The sequence below is a fragment of the Centruroides vittatus genome, unplaced genomic scaffold, assembly GCF_030686945.1.
Source record: "Centruroides vittatus isolate TY-2023 unplaced genomic scaffold, ASM3068694v2 scaffold_2979, whole genome shotgun sequence".
Taxonomy (NCBI): Eukaryota; Metazoa; Arthropoda; class Arachnida; order Scorpiones; family Buthidae; genus Centruroides; species Centruroides vittatus.
Window position 1 is genome coordinate 319090 of NW_027122697.1, and position 24080 is coordinate 343169.

At 36.8% G+C, this 24080-nt stretch overlaps 1 protein-coding gene across 1 annotated transcript in view; it reads right to left on the reverse strand.

Annotated features, from left to right (window-relative positions):
* Positions 1-851: 851 nt before the first annotated feature.
* LOC136987992 (DBH-like monooxygenase protein 1) overlaps positions 852-24080 on the reverse strand; it is a 35019-nt gene continuing 11790 nt past the window's right edge. Inside the window, exons 15-22 of the mRNA XM_067285761.1 lie at positions 2325-2453; positions 2101-2200; positions 1873-2024; positions 1748-1805; positions 1586-1671; positions 1205-1243; positions 1063-1122; positions 852-989 (exon numbers count right to left, since the gene is read on the reverse strand). Of these exons, the coding sequence (XP_067141862.1) occupies positions 852-989; positions 1063-1122; positions 1205-1243; positions 1586-1671; positions 1748-1805; positions 1873-2024; positions 2101-2200; positions 2325-2453 (762 nt within the window). The remainder of the gene's footprint in view (positions 990-1062; positions 1123-1204; positions 1244-1585; positions 1672-1747; positions 1806-1872; positions 2025-2100; positions 2201-2324; positions 2454-24080) is intronic.

Sequence of the window (24080 nt, forward strand, 5' to 3'; positions counted from 1 at the left end):
AATTATAAAATACATAGTAATTATATTGTTTCAATTACCTACGAAATACTTAATGCGACCCTGTAAATAAATGAAATCCTGTACAAAATTATAAATAGAATCTATAAGTAATAAATTAAAAATTATTTAATCAATTGTTCACTTATAAATGTGTACAAATTTAGTTGAAATCGCGATTAAAATTAACACGAAACTTTAACTGGCGTCTTTAATTGCTTGTTCTATTAAGGGAATAGGAAAAACATGGCGAACTTTTGAAGGATCGACAGTCGAAGTGGTGAGTCTTCTAGTTGGCTTAATAGTCGATTCTGTTGCTCTAGGAAGAGGATATTCTCTTGTCGGTTTCACTGTAGAAGTTCTAATACCTGGAGGAAATATATTTTGCTGTCGTCGAGTTGGTCTGCTTGTAAATGGCTTGGTTTGTTCTTCAGTAATTTGCGGCTGAGATCTTACGGAACAAATGTCTGGTTCATTATACATATATTTTATTTTTGGATATCTTGAAAGGATTAGATTCTAGAAATGTTTTTGAGTTTAAATAAGTTTTATTTTAAACATGGTTACGTTTAAATCGAAATATTGAAATTGTGCTTACCGGTATTCCTTTTCCTCCTTTATCTACACAAAAATTCATATGAGGAGTGTACTTCATTGCTCTCTCTACGCGACTCACTACATCGTGATCCCACGGATACGATTCAAGAAAGTCATAATAAGTCTGATTTTTACCCGTTATCGGAGATATGACAAACCTTTCATCGCTGAATTTAAATAAAAAAACAAATGTTTAAGCTTATTTATTACATAATATAATTTTGGCGTCTCTGTGCTATAAATTTAAAAGAAAATGTTTACTCTGAAACTTTCTTTACTCCCATTCTTTTCAGGACATTAGCGGGAAAAGGGCAGCTGTAAGTTCCAGACAAATTTATTTTCGGGTAATATCCAAGAAAAACTACACACATTTCTTCTCTTGTTGAATACCCACCCTGAAAATTTAATTTCGTACAATTATAAAATCTATAAAATGTTTTCCTTTATGTCAAAGCAATTCATAATTACGTAAGTTGGAGAAGATCTTTTTGAAGAATCGTAAGTGCATTCTATGATTAGATGATCAGTCTGCGATTTAATGAATAAATATTTGTAAATAGCATTTATAAAGAATTGGAAAATAACATCTTTACAATTCAAAACTACTTACAGGTAAAACAGTGCGGACTTTAGGTAAGAGGCGATATTCCTGATAAAATATAAAGATTTTTTTAAATATTGCTTAATATTTGTTTATATATACAATATTTCTAGAGATGAGAGCTTAAATAAAGTCGAATTTATGTCGAATGGGAATTTTGTAGCCTCAATTTGTTTTTTGCCAGTTTGTAGTGAATAATTCAGTTAAGATAAACAATAAAGAGTTAGGTAAATAAGCTCATGAATGAATAAAAATAATAATCGTTCATTCTAGGAAGTTAATGACTATTTATGTTAATAACCTTTCGATTTTCTTACTTGAGTAAAGTATAATATAAACTTACAATAATCATATATAGAAATATATAAAAATCAGCTTAAATAATCTTACTTGATAGTTGAAATCGTAATTTCTATTTCTACTTAATGGCGGCAATTCCACATTTCCTCGAAAGTGCCTTACAGTTACCTTTATACCTGACAAGAAACTTACATTCATTTATTTAAATAATCAAATAAGTTTATGAAAAAACGAACAATATATTTTACTAACCGATCTGATGTGAATGAAGCATAGAAGAAAATACTTTAATTCCTTCTTTAGGAATTCTCTAGAAACAAGTTTTAGAACTGTTAAGCATGAATTTTCTAATGAGAAAACTAAAAAATTAAAATTACCTGTCTAAGGCAAGAAGGATGTGCATGACCTGAAACTGTAAATTCTCTCTGTTTTGGAGGCACAAATATACAAGGAAATGTTAAAGTCCAACTGTCGTATTGCCTAAGGTTGGATGTATAAGTGATTAATAATCCAGAATTGTCAACGATGCCTAATAAATATAATAAATAGAAGTGTAAATAAACAGTTGTATTTTCAGTAAAGCTAAAGATTATAAAATGAATGACCTTTTTCGAAACCAGGATTGTCGTAATGAACTTCTAAAAGATACCAAACCAAGTCTGGTGATCCAATTGGTAAGCCCGCTTCTTTCGGAAAGCTTATTGTCTGGAAAATATTTGTAAATTCTTTTCACGGAATAGAAAATAATAATAATTTAAAATACTAGCATTTACCCCTCCTCCAACAGCCCATTCTATAGATGGATTAAACAAAACTGAAATTTTGATACGGAATCTCCAAGGCACTCGTGATATTCTTTTTCCAAATAAGGTAACAGTTTTTCCTCATCGACATAACATTCGTACAGTACCATGTGATGCACAAATCGCTCATTTTCTGGTTTAATCAAAGGACAAATCTACGTAAGAAGTAATAATATGCTTATAGTTTTTGCAGTAATAACTCTGTTAATAATAAAAAACATTTCGGAATATTAAAACGCGTGTCTTGCACATTTCATTTGTTAACTTTAGTTTCTTTCACTTATATAAAAACTTCACCTCTATTATGTGATGCTTCTGTGTTCTGATAACCTGTGTTGATATGAGTACTGATATGAACTGATCTTGTTGAAACATGCCATCTCCTGCAGCACACATAAAGGTGATAAACGGTTGCAAGATGGTCAGCAAACAAAATATAATAGCCTGCAACAACACACCCAACTGCTGTAAGTGAACGGGTTAATTTTAGTAGCGCTATCTCGTGCGCAAACTAACAATTAGAATAATTTAATTGTTGGAACGTAGTGATGACTAATATTTGACTTCGTGCATTCCTTATCAACAAAATAACTCTGGAATGAGTTTTCCGATCTTGATGAAATTTTCTTGGACGACTCATCATCACTCAAGGATAAAGTAATTAAAATTTCAACTTTCAAAAATGATCCGTTTTTGTAGAACTGGAGATAGAGGTTTTTCTTTAGTATGAATCATTTTTGAGAGTTGAAATTTTAATTAGTTCGTCCTTGAGTGATGGTGAGTCGTCGTAGAAAATTTCATCAAGATCGGACAACTCATTCTAGAGTTATAACGTTGACAAGGAATGCATGAAGTCAAGTGTTAGTCGCTTCCTGCACGCACGTATAGAAGCGTCATCTAGTAGTCGGAAAATATGACAAGCATTAAAACAATAATTTTGAAAGGTAAATGTTATCGCTAACTAGATACACAACAAATATAAAGAATCTTTATAAAATAATAAGTTAAAAAAAAGTTTTCTTTTTTTAACTTATTATTCTATAACATGGAGCAGCATTGATCAATATTGATGGCTTTACGATCCATTTTCTTCTTCGTCTTTTTATTGTTAGTACGAAATTTCGATCTGTAAATGAAGAAGCTGCACAGAAATTCCAGATTGAGAAGAAGTCGCTCAAATTCATCATCATCATGAAATGTCAATGATTGGTGCAATCGAGAGAAGATTGAGGCAATATTGGTGCAATCTTTACGTGATCGAGAGAAGATTCAGGGAGATAAACTCCGAGAAAGATGAGCCATTTGGTGGATTCTTTGTCTATTTGTTTGGTGATTTTCGTCAGCTTTCTCCTGTTAAAGATACTCCTCTCTCCTCGAGTATTTTTTACAATGTAATGTCCCAACAAGGTCCCTACCTTGTTGGGACATTACATTACATTCGCATTTGATTCTTTTGAGAAGTTCATTGAACTTAGTAATTTTCATAGACAAAATAGCGCAGATAGTTCCTTCACAGATGTCTTACAACATCTACATTCCGGTGATTTCTCTGATACAGATCTGAACACTCTGACGACAAGAAATGGAGCCTATTTATCGTGAGATGAACTTGATCATGACGATGTGCAAGAACGAAGGGTTGTTTCCCATGTCCATTCAACGTATACGCCTTCCAGCTGGATGTGAGTCGTTGTTACCCAAGCTTAGAATATTATGTTTAAGAAAGGCGATACGCTCAACACTCAAGACTGTATTCTCTAAGCTCAATAGTGTAATCAACGTGGAAAATCAAATACACAACCAGGATCCTGAATTACTACATGAGATCCATACAAGGATTATTACTTTCCAATGTAAGCTTGAAAGAGACCTCTCCAGACGTTATAAAAAGAAATTCCAGTGGATTCTTAACAAACAAAGACCGCGTGCATTATTACAACATTCATCCTTGATATGCTGGGACGACATCTCACCACCTGATTTCCTCCTCCGTTCTTTAACGCATGGTCCTATGTGTGCACCACTTGGTCTTTGCATACGACCGGAAAAGGTCATGCCTGACGTCGAAACCTCATTTTTGGAATGAATGACGTACACAAGGAATATTACAGATGGAAATCTGCCTTCAAGATAATAGCTGCTAACAACCGGAAACAGAAGGATACGATGTGGAAACAGGTTACCAAATCCAAAAAATGGTTAAAAGACCATAACATAATCGTCCTCAAGGCGGACAAAAGCAAGGCTCTCGTGTTATTGAAGAAAGAAACATACACTTCCATGATGCAAACATACATCAACGACACAGAATGTGAACGCATCGATGATGGATTTGTCAACAAGCTACAAGCACATGTGAAAAGATTTACATAAACATGTTCAGCCAGAGAGCTGAACCTTAACAAAGCAGTGGTACCTTTCCCTGATACCCCCAGGCTATTCGCGTTCGCTAAAATTCACAAAGATACGCCATCTTTGAGACCGGTCCTTGACAAGGCAAGATCCTCCACTAGAGAGCTGGATGCGGCGGTGCACAAGCACATAATTCACGACTTAAACAATTATCCCTGGACAGTCAGGAACCCGCAAGAATTATTAGACGCATTGAGATCCCTCAACGTAACCGACCAGGCACACATCACTGTTCTCGATTTAGTTTCATTGTACCTGTCGATAAAAATCCAACCTTGCATTTGCGCGATTAGAGACCTCTTACTAACATCGCACGTAACGCACCGCAAACTGGTCCTGGAACTAGCCCACATTCTGTGCTACACTTCCTTTTTCCGTTTCGACGATCAAAACATATCTCAGAAACGTGGTGTTCCGATGGGCAGCCCGCTGTCGGGCGATTTATGCGAGTTGGTCATTAGAAAGCTGGAACAAAGAATCATACCCCTCTTTAATTCAGATATACATATTTATAGGAGGTACGTCGATGATATCTTTATCTTATGGAAAACTAAGCCCAATATAAACAGGTTCATCGATGCAATGAACAACAACCCATATGGACTCCACATCAAGCTTGACCAAATAAGCAACTCAAATGCAAACTTCTTAGATATCCATATGCAAATAGATGGCAACACAATATCCACTAAGGTCCATTACAAACCATGCTACACTCCATTATTCATCCCTGCCGTTTCAGAGGACCCCTTCTCTTACAAGGTAGCTGCCTTCCGGGCCCTTACGAAAAGAGCGTTCACGCACCACTCCAAAATCGAGGACACCATATCTGAATTAGAGCGCATCCAGAACATAGCCACAAGACATGGCTATAGCCGTACATTGGTTCATAACCTTGCGTCTGCATATTATACCCAATTGCATCGTACTGACAACACCAACACACGCACTAACGACTCCAATTCCACTCAATCACTTGTTGTGGTTGAATATAATAAACACCTAGACTCCATTTACAAGGAAATTGCCGCATACACCAACAAAAAGATCGCTTACAAGAGGCGTAACACTATATATGACCTCATGCGCAATTCCAAGGACATCGTAGATAAAAGAATGGCACCGGGGGTATACTCTGTTCCATTATGGGATGGCAGATTCCAAAGAGAGCTTGTATACATCGGTTCAACGAAACGGTCGCTCGACAAGCGTCTACGCGAGCACAAGTATGATATTCAGCGCAACAGAGGCACCACTGCCCTCTCCACGTATGCCTCAACCCCGGGCATAAGTGCTGATCTGCAAAACGTGGAATTGATTAAACTCTCCCACCAATTGGTCCATCTATGATCCCTGGAAACTCTGGAAATATACAAAGCTGGACTGCACACAACCTGCATCAATTCTAAAGATGCATGTAACATTTTTCAAGCTTGGAAGTTTAGTTACGAAGGGGAAGTTCTCCACAGCTCTATTTAATGTACATCCCTATCCCTTCGTTTATATATGGAATGTAATTACATTGTGTTTTTGCGCCACACGTATTACGTATGTCAACAACGCGTATGTTTCCATGGCAACACGAACGCGCAACGGTTCTATTCGAAAATTTGAATACGTTCTGAAAGAGTTTTGAACTTGTAACGAATCTCAATAGTTAGAACCTGAGGAAGACCGAGTTAACGGTCGAAAACGTTTGTTTTCAATTACTATTACTGGTTTTTTAAAAGGTTGTTAAGGGTGAATTATTCGAACCTTGAACTTGATCAGTTCCAAACGGCTATATCCAACAAACGAGCAAGTTAAACAAAGCAACGAAGACTACTTGCAGTCAACTGGTACCCTGTTGCTTATATAGCATCTGAAAACACTCCAGATATTGCCCTGCCTTCGTCCAAAGATGACTCAGCTCTTGGTCTCTCCAAGTATTTGAATCTCTCAGTGAATGCCAGAATCATGCTGAGAGTCAACTTATGGGTGCAAGGAGGTCTCGTCAATGGTTCACTAGGAACTATACGCTACATTATATATGCTCCTAATGCTTGCCCTCCAGCTCTTCCTCTGTTTATTTTAGTGGAATTCATCTGTGGTAATCTGTTTCCAATAATCCCCATTACACGCTCTTTGAACGATGGCAGTATATTGCGATCTTGTAGACAGTTTCCCCTTACCTTAGCATACTCGATGACTATACATAAATCACAGGGATTAACTCTTCCAAAAATCAAAATAGATATAGGGAAAAAGAGACAGCTATCGGTCTTACCTATGTTACATTGAGTCGAGTGAAAAAAAATAACTGACTCAGTATTTTTAAAGAGTTACAATAAAAATCGCTACGAGTCAATCTGTAAGTCCAAGGCCCGTAGTGATAGCCAGAATTTCGTGAAACGTTTGCATAGTAATTAATGGCTTTATTCTGACCTTATATTTGTACCTTTAAATGATCCAATAGAAATCAAATATTTTGTTGAGAACGAATGATTTTTTGATTCATTTTCCCTCATAATCTAGAAAATAAAGGTGCGAGCAGCTTCGTTCCGACTACGCGCTGGTGCAGCGTTACTTAACTAGTTTAGAATAAACTGGAAGAAAAGAATCAGCCCAAAGTGGGACTCGAAACCGCAACTCCCGCTTCCCCAGTCGTGGCTCATATATGCTGGAAGAGGATCTCGGAACGAAATTCTGGTTAGCGTAACTGGCAATGCGTCCCAATGCAAGCGGGAGTTGCGGGTTCGAGTCCCGCTTTGGGCTGATTCTTTTCTTCCAGTTTAGGAGCCGTCCATAAATTACGTAAGATATTTTGCGTTGGATGGGGATCACGGATTTCTTACTCAGGGGTAGGGGGGTAATAGATCTCGTCTTACATAATATTTTTATTTTTATTTTTTGATGTCGTTGAGTGGTGGAGTTTTTAATTTGGCTTTAATTTGGCGGTTTCTATTAAGAATTCTCGTTGTACTAACGCCATCAAGTGTGACGTGATAGAATAATAACGCTAGCAGACATATTTTTTATCATGGGAGAAAAGCCGTGTAGTTGTTTCTATCTCTCTCTTTTTTTTTTTTTTTTTTTTTTTTTTTGAATAAGTGCACCACTCCTATGGGTGTATAACACTAAGTATACATAAACCGAAATACATGGTACAAAGTAAACATAAAATTAGTATTCGATTTTTTGTGAAAACTAAAATGTAAAATTAGAAATTATAAATTATAAATAATCTTATCTTCCATATTTTTTGAACATAATTGTAAAAAGCATCAAACAGTGGCTTCTGAACAAGCTTATCCAGTGGATATGGCCACCTAAAACCAAGCGTAAAAATTTCTAATTTCAGAATAAGTCTATTTTGATCGTAAATTGGACAATAATAGATCATATGGTGGACGGTGTCTAAGTTTTCTGGAGAGAAAAAGCAAGAGGCAGTTTCTGCCCGGTTATACATGCTCAATAAGTAGTTAAGCAGTAGCAAACGTTAAATCTCTAAGTGGTGATGAGAACCTGCATTTAACACTAGGAAAATAAAATTTTGTTATTCTACCAGTTTTACTGCTCAACTATTATTAATTCCACTTTTGCATAGCGTTGTCATAAATATAATTTTTAAGGCTGCTGCGTGAGAGAAGGATGTCAGTATAGTCCAAGTCAGTGTCCTTTGCAGCTGACTTAGCCTCAAAGTCGGCTTTCTCATTTCCTAGTATGTCAGTATGGCCACGAACAAACAGAAAAGTTATCTTCTTTACAAGATTTTTAATATGGTACTGGATATATGTGATTTTATTGCTATTGTAATTGGGATTTAATAGAGCTTTTAGGACAGACTAAGAATCACTGTAAATGTTGATAGACAGAGTTTTATTTGGTAGTAAAGTGGCTCACTGAACAGCTTGGTAGACAGCATCTTTTTCAGCTTGATATGTGGAGGTATCTGTACCTTCTAACATATTTTGAGCAAAATATGTCAGTTTGGAGGAAGATACAGATTTTTGAGCCAACATGAAGGGTGCTTTTGACCCATCTGTGTTGATATTAATGTCTGCATGGTTATCCATGGAGGAAGCAGATGACACCAAATTTACAGTACAGCGAGGGTAACCTTGTTTACAGGGTGATGATCAGAGATAGTGTAATTGCAATTTGGTAGCATTTGAACAGCCATAGATAGGACTAGAGACTGTTGTTGAGCCTTGATGTTTGTAGTTCTGATGTAGTAGTTCAGAACCTTTACTACAATACATAGCGGCAAAGGAAGGAGCTCTGCTAGAATCAGAGAGGCATTAGTAGAAACAGTTCTGCAGCACTTTAAAATTCTGATGGCAAACTGTCTTTGAAGAGAAAGTAATTTACTTGCTACTGAATTTTTACCAGTTACATGACTCCGGCTATGGGCCGCGTAAAGTAGCATTGGTTGTGTTGCCCCATTATATAGAATTTTATAAGCTGTACGATTTAGTCCCCTGGTGCACAGAGCACATTTTATTAGCGTGTAGTTTATTATTTGTCTTTAACCAAGATGTAATTAATATGGCAACGGAATGTGGTTTCTCTATTCTCTCTTGTTTTATTTTGTATGAAGTTTCTGTTTACACTTGCACTAGCTGGTCAATTCGTCAATGTTTTTTGAAAAAAATTGTTTTGTGTCGTTTTTGTGAAAATCAAAATTAGTATAAAAATAAATATTATGACGTTGATTAATGATGATAATAATAATAATAATAATAATAATAATAATAATAATAACTCTCCCGTGGTCACCACCTGGTCGTGGTGGGAGAGCCCAGTAATTTTACTGATCCATAGGGCAATGCAGGCTGGAGCATAAGCTCCTGGTAGGGACACCCATGCCAGTAAGGTCTATGGGGAGAAATGAAGCTAAGAGTGACCACACCCACATTCTGTGGCGATATTCATCATGGTAATAACTAGATCAAAGTGTGATACCGGCTCGGACGTCGCCCGGGTTAACAAGGTCCGCGTTCGTGGGTTAGGCAGAGGCTCACGTTCGAAAAATAGGTCACAGTCTCCCTTGGTTACCGGTGGCGAAAGCAGCACCGGCCCAAGCATGGCTACTGCAATGCCCTCAACAGATGTGAGGAACAAACCCAGCCTTGGTGTTTCTGTGGCAATGCATCCACAGACCACAAAGACTGGAAAACCACGCCAACGGATGAAATGGACAGTAGAAATGAATAAGTTTATCATCCGTAGTTACTACACCATCACAAAACTCGAAACAAACATGACAGCATACAGACAACAACTACACCATAGATTCACACAACAGTATCCTCACCTCACTGTCACCGAACAAAGGGTTGTTGATCAAAAAAGAACAATTATACACAACAACCTTATTCCACAAACAACACTTGAACTTATCAAACAACAGGTTGCTGATCAAATACATCAACAGACAGAAACATCTAACATTAATGAAGATCATGTAACCTGTCAGGATAATCCAGCAACAAGCATTGATAATAACACACATACAACAATTACCACTAATGATACTACAGACACTTCCTCATCCATCACTGATAACATAGACTTGGATTTAGTTAATACGCTCTCACTTATATTTCAGGAAACACTCACTAAATATACAGGTACAGATCCCACACAACGACCACGAATACCAAAAATCAACACGTCAAAGAAAGTAGGAAAAACACTAAATTATGTAAACACTCACTTACTACCACACTACATTCATTCAATTTCTACACTCGCAGACATTCATACATTAGTTTATGCTGGGGCAGTCACAGTAGTGACACATCATGGACTGAAAGTACAGTCACAGACAAATACACAGAAAACACAATACTATCACAAGCCTGCCTGGCAGAGAAGAATAGAAACACAAATAAATGACATTAGACAGCAATTAGGCAGGCTAACACAATACACTAAAAACAACATAACACCCAAATTAAGGAAACAGCTCAAAAACATTTTCAAGAAAATAAAAACACACACAAAACACGAACATCACAACACACGCATTACAGAATACATTGATACACTAAAACAAAAACTTGCTGCCAAAGCACGTAGACTCAAACGATACAAAACATGTACACTACGAAAACAACAAAATAAATTATTTACAAACAATAAAAAACTCTTTTACAGACAAATTAATAACAAAGCAAACACTGATACACAGCACAGTGGCACACCAACAGAAGAAGAACTCACAACATATTGGTCTTCTCTTTGGTCCAGTGCTGTCACGCACAATGCTGATGCAGGCTGGATCGAGGAGGAGAACAGAAACTTGCACAACATACCAACTATGCCCTGTGTTGAAATAAACATACATGATTTCCAATACACTGTTAACAGAACACACAACTGGAAGACACCTGGTGTAGACAACATTCACAATTTCTGGTACAAAAAGTTTACATCACTGCACCAGGAACTAGCTAAACATCTAACACACATCATCATCAATCCACAAGACATGCCAAATTTTCTTACTCAGGGCATCACCTACATGAAACCTAAAAACAACAATACCACAGACCCCACACAATACAGACCAATTACATGTCTTCCAACACTCTACAAATTATTGACATCCTGTATTGCAAACAAAATATACAAACATGTTGAAGAACACGACATTCTAACAGAACAACAAAAAGGTTGTCGTAGAAACCACAGGGGATGCAAAGAACAGTTACTCATAGATTCAGTCATTATACGGCAAGCACACAGACAACACAGAAACATACACATGGCATATATAGACTACAGAAAAGCATTCGACAGTGTTCCACACAGTTGGCTGCTACATATTCTACACATGTACAAAATACATCCATCACTCATTGCATTCTTTCAAAACACTATGCAGCACTGGAGAACAACACTACATCTCAGGGTTAGTAACACTTCCATACAAACAAACCAAATTTTTATTAGGCGAGGAATTTTTCAAGGAGATTCCTTGAGTCCTCTCTGGTTCTGCTTAGCCCTGAACCCATTATCCAACATGTTAAACAACACGCAATATGGTTACAATATCAGACACGAAAAAACAACACAGTTTACACTGTCACATCTCATGTACATGGATGACATAAAACTTTATGCATCCACACAAAAACAACTTCATCAACTCCTACAAATCACACATTTATACACCAATGACATACAAATGGAATTTGGCCTAGATAAATGCAAAACACTTCACATAGAAAAAGGAATCCTGAAGAAAGAAGATTTTGCACTTGGAAATGGAGACGTTATTGAATCCATGAGAAGAGGGCGAGTTCTACAAGTATTTAGGATTCCAACAGGCCAAACTAACAGAACATACACAAATAAAGCAAAGATTAATTAAAGAATACCAAAGTAGGTTAAATGCTATTCTCAGAACACAATTAAATGCAAAACACACAGTTAAAGCAATAAACACATATGTCATCCCAGTACTCACATATTCTTTTGGAGTTATACATTGGACTCACACTGATCTTGAGCAACTCCAAAGGAAAACAAGAACAACACTTACTAAGCATAAACAACATCATCCTAAATCCGCCACAGAAAGATTAACCCTTCCACGTAAAGATGGCGGACGTGGCCTGATTGACATAGTTAACCTTCACTACAAACAAATACAGTCACTGCGAGAGTTTTTCTACAAAAAACAAGAAACATCACAATTACATAAAGCAGTAACTCTAGCAGACTCGAAATAACACACCATTAAACTTACACTCACATCATATGGACACAACACAACATATAAAAAGCATAGACACCATTAAGCAATCGTGGGCTCGAAAGGCACTCCATGGCATGCATCCTTACGATCTGGCCCAGGATTTTGTTGACAAAACTGCGTCAAACAGCTGGTTAGCTCGGGATGCCTCTTTGGGGAGACGGAAGGATTCATGATTGCCATACAGGATCAGGTCATAAATACTAAAAACTACAGAAAACACATACTCAAAGATGCAACACTCACAAATGACACATGCAGAAAATGTCACATTATGCCAGAAACTATACAACACATCACCTCTGGTTGCAAGCTCTTGGCACAGACAGATTATTTACACAGACATAATCAAGTAGCAAATATAATACACCAAGAGCTTGCAAAGAAACACAAATTAGTAGACATCCACAACCATACTACAAATACATTCCACAGACAGTATTGGAAAACAACACGCACAAAATGTACTACGACAGAGCCATAATCACAGATAAAACAATTTACCACAACAGACCAGACATCACACTCATTGACAAACACAATAAAATCACATACATTATAGACATATCCATTCCAAACACTCACAATATACAAAACGCATGCACTGAAAAAATTAGCAAGTACACAGAACTCGCTCAGGAAATAAGGCATCTGTGGAGGATGGATAAGGTGCTTATTGTACCTGTTGTTCTCTCCTCTACAGGTGTCATACCACACACACTACACAAAAGCCTGGGCACATTACAATTGAATAGAAACACATACATCACACTACAGAAGGCCACTATATTGAATACATGTCATATTGTGAGAAAATTCCTGAATACAGACACACACACTGATACACTTCTTTAATTTCTGTTTTGGTTACTATGCCTTGACTTTGGTCCGGCATAGTACACAGCCACCGGTGTTAACTGAGTATATCTCACTTAACCCAACATAATAATTGCTCTCCCGTGGTCACCACCTGGTCGTGGTGGGAGAGCCCAGTAATTTTACTGATCCATAGGGCAATGCAGGCTGGAGCATAAGCTCCTGGTAGGGACACCCATGCCAGTAAGGTCTATGGGGAGAAATGAAGCTAAGAGTGACCACACCCACATTCTGTGGAGATATTTATTATGGTGATAACTAGATCAAAGTGTGATACCGGCTCGGACGTCGCCCGGGTTAACAAGGTCCGCGTTCGTGGGTTAGGCAGAGGCTCACGTTCGAAAAATAGGCCACAGTCTCCCTTGGTTACCGGTGGCGAAAGCAGCACCGGCCCAAGCATGGCTACTGCAATGCCCTCAACAGATGTGAGGAACCAACCCAGCCTTGGTGTTTCTGTGGCAATGCATCCACAGACCACAAAGGCTGGAAAACCACGCCAACGGATGAAATGGACAGTAGAAATGAACGAGTTTATCATCCGTACTTATTACACCATCACAAAACTCGAAACAAACATGACAGCATACAGACAACAACTACACCATAAATTCACACAACAATATCCTCACCTCACTGTTACCGAACAAAGGGTTGTTGATCAAAAAAGAACAATTATACACAACAACCTTATCTCACAAACAACACTTGAACTTATCAAACAACAGGTTGCTGATCAAATACATCAACAGACAGAAACATCTAACATTAATGAAGATCATGTAACCTGTCAGGATAATCCAGCAACAAGCATTGATAATAACACACATACAACAATTACCACTAATGATACTACAGACACTTCCTCATCCATCACTGATAACATAGACTTGGATTTAGTTAATACGCTCTCACTTATATTTCAGGAAACACTCACTAAATATACAGGTACAGATCCCACACAACGACCACGAATACCAAAAATCAACACGTCAAAGGAAGTAGGAAAAACACTAAATTATGTAAACACTCACTTACTACCACACTACATTCATTCAATTTCTACACTCGCAGACATTCATACATTAGTTTATGCTGGGGCAGTCACAGTAGTGACACATCATGGACTGAAAGTACAGTCACAGACAAATACACAGAAAACACAATACTATCACAAGCCTGCCTGGCAGAGAAGAATAGAAACACAAATAAATGACATTAGACAGCAATTAGGCAGGCTGACACAATACACTAAAAACAACATAACACCCAAATTAAGGAAACAGCTCAAAAACATTTTCAAGAAAATAAAAACACACACAAAACATGAACATCACAACACACGCATTACAGAATACATTGATACACTAAAACAAAAACTTGCTGCCAAAGCACGTAGACTCAAACGATACAAAACATGTACACTACGAAAACAACAAAATAAATTATTTACAAACAATAAAAAACTCTTTTACAGACAAATTAATAACAAAGCAAACACTGATACACAGCACAGTGGCACACCAACAGAAGAAGAACTCACAACATATTGGTCTTCTCTTTGGTCCAGTGCTGTCACGCACAATGCTGATGCAGGCTGGATCGAGGAGGAGAACAGAAACTTGCACAACATACCAACTATGCCCTGTGTTGAAATAAACATACATGATTTCCAATACACTGTTAACAGAACACACAACTGGAAGACACCTGGTGTAGACAACATTCACAATTTCTGGTACAAAAAGTTTACATCACTGCACCAGGAACTAGCTAAACATCTAACACACATCATCATCAATCCACAAGACATGCCAAATTTTCTTACTCAGGGCATCACCTACATGAAACCTAAAAACAACAATACCACAGACCCCACACAATACAGACCAATTACATGTCTTCCAACACTCTACAAATTATTGACATCCTGTATTGCAAACAAAATATACAAACATGTTGAAGAACACGACATTCTAACAGAACAACAAAAAGGTTGTCGTAGAAACCACAGGGGATGCAAAGAACAGTTACTCATAGATTCAGTCATTCTACGGCAAGCACACAGACAACACAGAAACATACACATGGCTATATATAGACTACAGAAAAGCATTCGACAGTGTTCCACACAGTTGGCTGCTACATATCCTACACATGTACAAAATACATCCATCACTCATTGCATTCTTTCAAAACACTATGCAGCACTGGAGAACAACACTACATCTCAGGGCCCATAACACTTCCATACAAACAAACCAAATTTTTATTAGGCGAGGAATTTTTCAAGGAGATTCCTTGAGTCCTCTCTGGTTCTGCTTAGCCCTGAACCCATTATCCAACATGTTAAACAACACGCAATATGGTTACAATATCAGACACGAAAAAACAACACAGTTTACACTGTCACATCTCATGTACATGGATGACATAAAACTTTATGCATCCACACAAAAACAACTTCATCAACTCCTACAAATCACACATTCATACACCAAGGACATACAAATGGAATTTGGCCTAGATAAATGCAAAACACTTCACATAGAAAAAGGAATCCTGAAGAAAGAAGATTTTGCACTTGGAAATGGAGACGTTATTGAATCCATGGAAGAGGGCGAGTTCTACAAGTATTTAGGATTCCAACAGGCCAAACTAACAGAACATACACAAATAAAGCAAAGATTAATTAAAGAATACCAAAGTAGGTTAAATGCTATTCTCAGAACACAATTAAATGCAAAACACACAGTTAAAGCAATAAACACATATGTCATCCCAGTACTCACATATTCTTTTGGAGTTATACATTGGACTCACACAGATCTTGAGCAACTCCAAAGGAAAACAAGAACAACACTTACTAAGCATAAACAACATCATCCTAAATCCGCCACAGAAAGATTAACCCTTCCACGTAAAGATGGCGGACGTGGCCTGATTGACATAGTTAACCTTCACTACAAACAAATACAGTCACTGCGAGAGTTTTTCTACAAAAAACAAGAAACATCACAATTACATAAAGCAGTAACTCTAGCAGACTCGAATAACACACCATTAAACTTACACTCACATCATATGGACACAACACAACATATAAAAAGCATAGACACCATTAAGCAATCGTGGGCTCGAAAGGCACTCCATGGCAGGCATCCTTACGATCTGGCCCAGGATTTTGTTGACAAAACTGCGTCAAACAGCTGGTTAGCTCGGGGATGCCTCTTTGGGGAGACGGAAGGATTCATGATTGCCATACAGGATCAGGTCATAAATACTAAAAACTACAGAAAACACATACTCAAAGATGCAACACTCACAAATGACACATGCAGAAAATGTCACATTATGCCAGAAACTATACAACACATCACCTCTGGTTGCAAGCTCTTGGCACAGACAGATTATTTACACAGACATAATCAAGTAGCAAATATAATACACCAAGAGCTTGCAAAGAAACACAAATTAGTAGACATCCACAAACCATACTACAAATACATTCCACAGACAGTATTGGAAAACAACACGCACAAAATGTACTACGACAGAGCCATAATCACAGATAAAACAATTTACCACAACAGACCAGACATCACACTCATTGACAAACACAATAAAATCACATACATTATAGACATATCCATTCCAAACACTCACAATATACAAAACGCATGCACTGAAAAAATTAGCAAGTACACAGAACTCGCTCAGGAAATAAGGCATCTGTGGAGGATGGATAAGGTGCTTATTGTACCTGTTGTTCTCTCTTCTACAGGTGTCATACCACACACACTACACAAAAGCCTGGGCACATTACAATTGAATAGAAACACATACATCACACTACAGAAGGCCACTATATTGAATACATGTCATATTGTGAGAAAATTCCTGAATACAGACACACACACTGATACACTTCTTTAATTTCTGTTTTGGTTACTATGCCTTGACTTTGGTCCGGCATAGTACACAGCCACCGGTGTTAACTGAGTATATCTCACTTAACCCAACATAATAATTGCTCTCCCGTGGTCACCACCTGGTCGTGGTGGGAGAGCCCAGTAATTTTACTGATCCATAGGGCAATGCAGGCTGGAGCATAAGCTCCTGGTAGGGACACCCATGCCAGTAAGGTCTATGGGGAGAAATGAAGCTAAGAGTGACCACACCCACATTCAGTGGAGATATTTATTATGGTGATAACTAGATCAAAGTGTGATACCGGCTCGGACGTCGCCCGGGTTAACAAGGTCCGCGTTCGTGGGTTAGGCAGAGGCTCACGTTCGAAAAATAGGCCACAGTCTCCCCTGGTTACCGGTGGCGAAAGCAGCACCGGCCCAAGCATGGCTACTGCAATGCTCTCAACAGATGTGAGAAACCAACCCAGCCTTGGTGTTTCTGTGGCAATGCATCCACAGACCACAAAGGCTGGAAAACCACGCCAACGAATGAAATGGACAGTAGAAATGAACGAGTTTATCATCCGTACTTATTACACCATCACAAAACTCGAAACAAACATGACAGCATACAGACAACAACTACACCATAAATTCACACAACAATATCCTCACCTCACTGTTCACTGAACAAAGGGTTGTTGATCAAAAAAGAACAATTATACACAACAACCTTATCTCACGAACAACACTTGAACTTATCAAACAACAGGTTGCTGATCAAATACATCAACAGACAGAAACATCTAACATTAATGAAGATCATGTAACCTGTCAGGATAATCCAGCAACAAGCATTGATAATAACACACATACAACAATTACCACTAATGATACTACAGACACTTCCTCATCCATCACTGATAACATAGACTTGGATTTAGTTAATACGCTCTCACTTATATTTCAGGAAACACTCACTAAATATACAGGTACAGATCCCACACAACGACCACGAATACCAAAAATCAACACGTCAAAGGAAGTAGGAAAAACACTAAATTATGTAAACACTCACTTACTACCACACTACATTCATTCAATTTCTACACTCGCAGACATTCATACATTAGTTTATGCTGGGGCAGTCACAGTAGTGACACATCATGGACTGAAAGTACAGTCACAGACAAATACACAGAAAACACAATACTATCACAAGCCTGCCTGGCAGAGAAGAATAGAAATACAAATAAATGACATTAGACAGCAATTAGGCAGGCTGACACAATACACTAAAAACAACATAACACCCAAATTAAGGAAACAGCTCAAAAACATTTTCAAGAAAATAAAAACACACACAAAACATGAACATCACAACACACGCATTACAGAATACATTGATACACTAAAACAAAAACTTGCTGCCAAAGCACGTAGACTCAAACGATACAAAACATGTACACTACGAAAACAACAAAATAAATTATTTACAAACAATGAAAAACTCTTTTACAGACAAATTAATAACAAAGCAAACACTGATACACAGCACAGTGGCACACCAACAGAAGAAAAACTCACAACATATTGGTCTTCTCTTTGGTCCAGTGCTGTCACGCACAATGCTGATGCAGGCTGGATCGAGGAGGAGAACAGAAACTTGCACAACATACCAACTATGCCCTGTGTTGAAATAAACATACATGATTTCCAATACACTGTTAACAGAACACACAACTGGAAGACACCTGGTGTAGACAACATTCACAATTTCTGGTACAAAAAGTTTACATCACTGCACCAGGAACTAGCTAAACATCTAACACACATCATCATCAATCCACAAGACATGCCAAATTTTCTTACTCAGGGCATCACCTACATGAAACCTAAAAACAACAATACCACAGACCCCACACAATACAGACCAATTACATGTCTTCCAACACTCTACAAATTATTGACATCCTGTATTGCAAACAAAATATACAAACATGTTGAAGAACACGACATTCTAACAGAACAACAAAAAGGTTGTCGTAGAAACCACAGGGGATGCAAAGAACAGTTACTCATAGATTCAGTCATTCTACGGCAAGCACACAGACAACACAGAAACATACACATGGCTTATATAGACTACAGAAAAGCATTCGACAGTGTTCCACACAGTTGGCTGCTACATATCCTACACATGTACAAAATACATCCATCACTCATTGCATTCTTTCAAAACACTATGCAGCACTGGAGAACAACACTACATCTCAGGGCCCATAACACTTCCATACAAACAAACCAAATTTTTATTAGGCGAGGAATTTTTCAAGGAGATTCCTTGAGTCCTCTCTGGTTCTGCTTAGCCCTGAACCCATTATCCAACATGTTAAACAACACGCAATATGGTTACAATATCAGACACGAAAAAACAACACAGTTTACACTGTCACATCTCATGTACATGGATGACATAAAACTTTATGCATCCACACAAAAACAACTTCATCAACTCCTACAAATCACACATTCATACACCAAGGACATACAAATGGAATTTGGCCTAGATAAATGCAAAACACTTCACATAGAAAAAGGAATCCTGAAGAAAGAAGATTTTGCACTTGGAAATGGAGACGTTATTGAATCCATGGAAGAGGGCGAGTTCTACAAGTATTTAGGATTCCAACAGGCCAAACTAACAGAACATACACAAATAAAGCAAAGATTAATTAAAGAATACCAAAGTAGGTTAAATGCTATTCTCAGAACACAATTAAATGCAAAACACACAGTCAAAGCAATAAACACATATGTCATTCCAGTACTTACATATTCTTTTGGAGTTATACATTGGACTCACACAGATCTCGAGCAACTCCAAAGGAAAACAAGAACTACACTTACTAAGCATAAACAACATCATCCTAAATCCGCCACAGAAAGACTAACCCTTCCACGTAAAGATGGCGGACGTGGCCTGATTGACATAGTTAACCTTCACTACAAACAAATACAGTCACTGCGAGAGTTTTTCTACAAGAAACAAGAAACATCACAATTACATAAAGCAGTAACTCTAGCAGATTCAAATAACACACCATTAAACTTACACTCACATCATATGGACACAACACAACATATAAAAAGCATAGACACCATTAAGCAATCGTGGGCTCGAAAGGCACTCCATGGCAGGCATCCTTACGACCTGGCCCAGGATTTTGTTGACAAAACTGCGTCAAACAGCTGGTTAGCTCGGGGATGCCTCTTTGGGGAGACGGAAGGATTCATGATTGCCATACAGGATCAGGTCATAAATACTAAAAACTACAGAAAACACATACTCAAAGATGCAACACTCACAAATGACACATGCAGAAAATGTCACATCATGCCAGAAACTATACAACACATCACCTCTGGTTGCAAGCTCTTGGCACAGACAGATTATTTACACAGACATAATCAAGTAGCAAATATAATACACCAAGAGCTTGCAAAGAAACACAAATTAGCAGACATCCACGAACCATATTACAAATACATTCCACAGACAGTATTGGAAAACAACACGCACAAAATGTACTACGACAGAGCCATAATCACAGATAAAACAATTTACCACAACAGACCAGACATCACACTCATTGACAAACACAATAAAATCACATACATTATAGACATATCCATTCCAAACACTCACAATATACAAAACGCATGCACTGAAAAAATTAGCAAGTACACAGAACTCGCCCAGGAAATAAGGCATCTGTGGAGGATGGATAGGGTGCTTATTGTACCTGTTGTTCTCTGCTCTACAGGTGTCATACCACACACACTACACAAAAGCCTGGGCACATTAGAATTGAATAGAAACACATATATCACTCTACAGAAGGCCACTATATTGAATACATGTCATATTGTGAGAAAATTCCTGAATACAGACACACACACTGATACACTTCTTTAATTTCTGTTTTGGTTACTATGCTTTGACTTTGGTCCGGCATAGTACTTAGCCACCGGTGTTAACCGAGTATATCTAGCTTAACCCAACATAATAATTGTTAATAATTAAAAAATAAAGTTCTTAAAACAAATTGTTCATTCGAATTTATTAAATTTTTATATTTTTAAATTTGTTCACATAGTTTTTTATAAATAATAGTGCGAGTACATATTAATTAACTAAATTAATAATTATATATTTTGGACCTAAGGTTTTTAGGGTTTCATTAAAAAAAATTTATTTTTCTTAAAATCGTTCTAAAAATTATGCCTAAATGTTACGTAAGATAGGGAAGGGAAGGGGAGGGGGATCAACGAAAATATTACGGTTTCTTACGCAGGGGTGGGTGGGGTCCAGAATGGCTAAAATCTCCCTTACGTAATTTATGGACGGCCTCTTATCCTAAATTAAACTATTCTAATTGTTAGTTTGCGCAAGAAATGGCGCTAGTAAAATCAACCCGTTCACTTACGGCTGTTGGGTGTGTTGTTACTTACATTATCGGGTTTGTTGGTGTTTATTTGTTTATAATAGCCTGCGACAGTTAATGACCTAGCTAGATGCACTAAAAACAGGAGAAGTCTTTCCACGCCATTACAGAGCTTCCATCTCTTTGAATGGACAACTTGACAGTATGGGTACATGGTTTCACGCTGTTGACGTACACCCGCAGCTGTCCATTCGCCCGATGAATCTGAAAACGCGATTCTACGCCACTCAGAAACAGTTTAGTTGCAATGTTCCCGGACCCAATCAAATTTGGTAATTTTCTTTGAATTTTTAAAGTTCCAGAAAATTTGCAAAATATTAACGAATTCGATTTTAAAAATTCTGAACCGTACGTTTATAGAAGAAGCAAATAGGATTCTAACGCATAAAACTAATTGGTTCTATCTTCCGTTTTAGATAAATTTTGAAAAAAGATTTTCTCCAATGAAAAAGCCACTTTTAACGCCATCGCGTGCGTAATCAAAAAAGTTACAATTAGCCTTAATAAAATTACTTAAACTACAAAATGTGTAATAATAAAATAGAAACGGCATTTAATTATTTTAATTTTTATAGAAATCTGATTGGAGGATTTATAATTTTTAATAATTTGACGACAGTTCGCTCAGAGATCACCATTTTTAATTCCGTGTTTAAGACAATACAATTTCGGCGACCGACCTTTCCGTAGAGCAGTGTTTCTCAAACTTTTTTGTCTGGTGGCACACTGAAATTATTAAACAAAATTCACGGCACCCCTATTATTATTATTTTTTATTTTTTGCTTTTTTACGGTTAGTAAAGATATTAAGGATAAAAAGTCTATCAAAAAAATAAAAGCTTTTTAAAGTAAGTAAGTTTATTTCCAAACAACACAAAAACATTCAAAACAAAAGTTATTATTATAAAAGGTATCTGGTGATAAAATGAGCTCTCAATTTTTGATGATTTACTAATTGGTAACTGGTAGCAAAGCTAATTGATTCCTTAGCTTTGCTACCAGTAACCACTTCTTGATCATTAGAATCTTCACGTTTTCTTTTTTTAATGAAAAAATTATTCACGATATTGAACGACATAATTAACTTCAATATTTTATTATAAAATTTAATTACAAGTTAATAATTTATTTTTTATTGTTATAAAGAAAAAACAATATTTTTATATGCTGCTTTTTCGTTATTGTCTGAACATATAGCAATAATAAAAACAATTATTGCATTCAACGCATTTATATTGCACTTCTACTTGCTGCAGGAACAGAAGAACAAACAACTAGTAACTAGTTCATTTTTTTTCTAGTATTTACGTATCGCCAATTACCGAGTCACTGAGACAAATGGCGACGTAACAAGATTAGTAGAAAAAACCAATATTCATTTTTTATAATTGTTTTAATTATTTATTTAATTTAATACTTTAATTCCATTATTTTAAGTAATTTTAATTTAATTATTTAAAAATTTCGCGGCATTCTTGTGGCGTACTTGCAACACCCTCTTTGAGAACCACTGCCTTAGAGGCTACTAGCCGCCGTAAACGCTAAAAAAGTCTTTTTAAACACAAATTTTCCAATTAAAAATATAAATTTTAAAAAATAGGAATTGGTGACATACGAACATCTTGTTTAATCCATCTAACCTTCTTGGGAAGTTTTCGGCTTTATATCCACTAAGTAGTAAGCGCTGGAAAATGTAGATGCTGGAAAGCTTCCCTCTGGTGACGATATTTTACATTTTACTTCGGAATTTCGTTTCGTCCGATGGCTTTTTTATGTTTAATAATTTGAAGACAGTTCGCTCAAACAGAGAAACACGGAATTAAAAATTGTGATAAGACAATACAATTTCGGCGACCGACCTTTCCTTAGAGGCTACTAGCCGCCGTAAACGCTAAAAAAGTCTTTTTAAACACAAATTTTCCAATTAAAAATATAAATTTAAAAAAATAGGAATTGGTGACATACGAACATCTTGTTTAATCCATCTAACCTTCTTGGGAAGTTTTAAAAACTCTTAATTATTTAAAAAAAATTAATTAAGATTAATAATTCTATTAATAACAGATTATAAATCTGTTATTAATAGAATTATTAGTAACAGATTTATAATCTGTTATTAATAATTTTATTAATAAATATTATCGAAACTTATTCGGTCCATTTATATATTTGTTTATGCGAATTTTAATGGACGTTCAGATTATATGTATGTACTGTACATGTACTGTACATTCTGTTTATCAAAGTAAACTTAAGATGTAAAAAGTGAATAAATTTCGAAAATTATTCCCGTTTTTTCGCTTGTTTTAGTATTGCGTATTTAAACGTTTACCA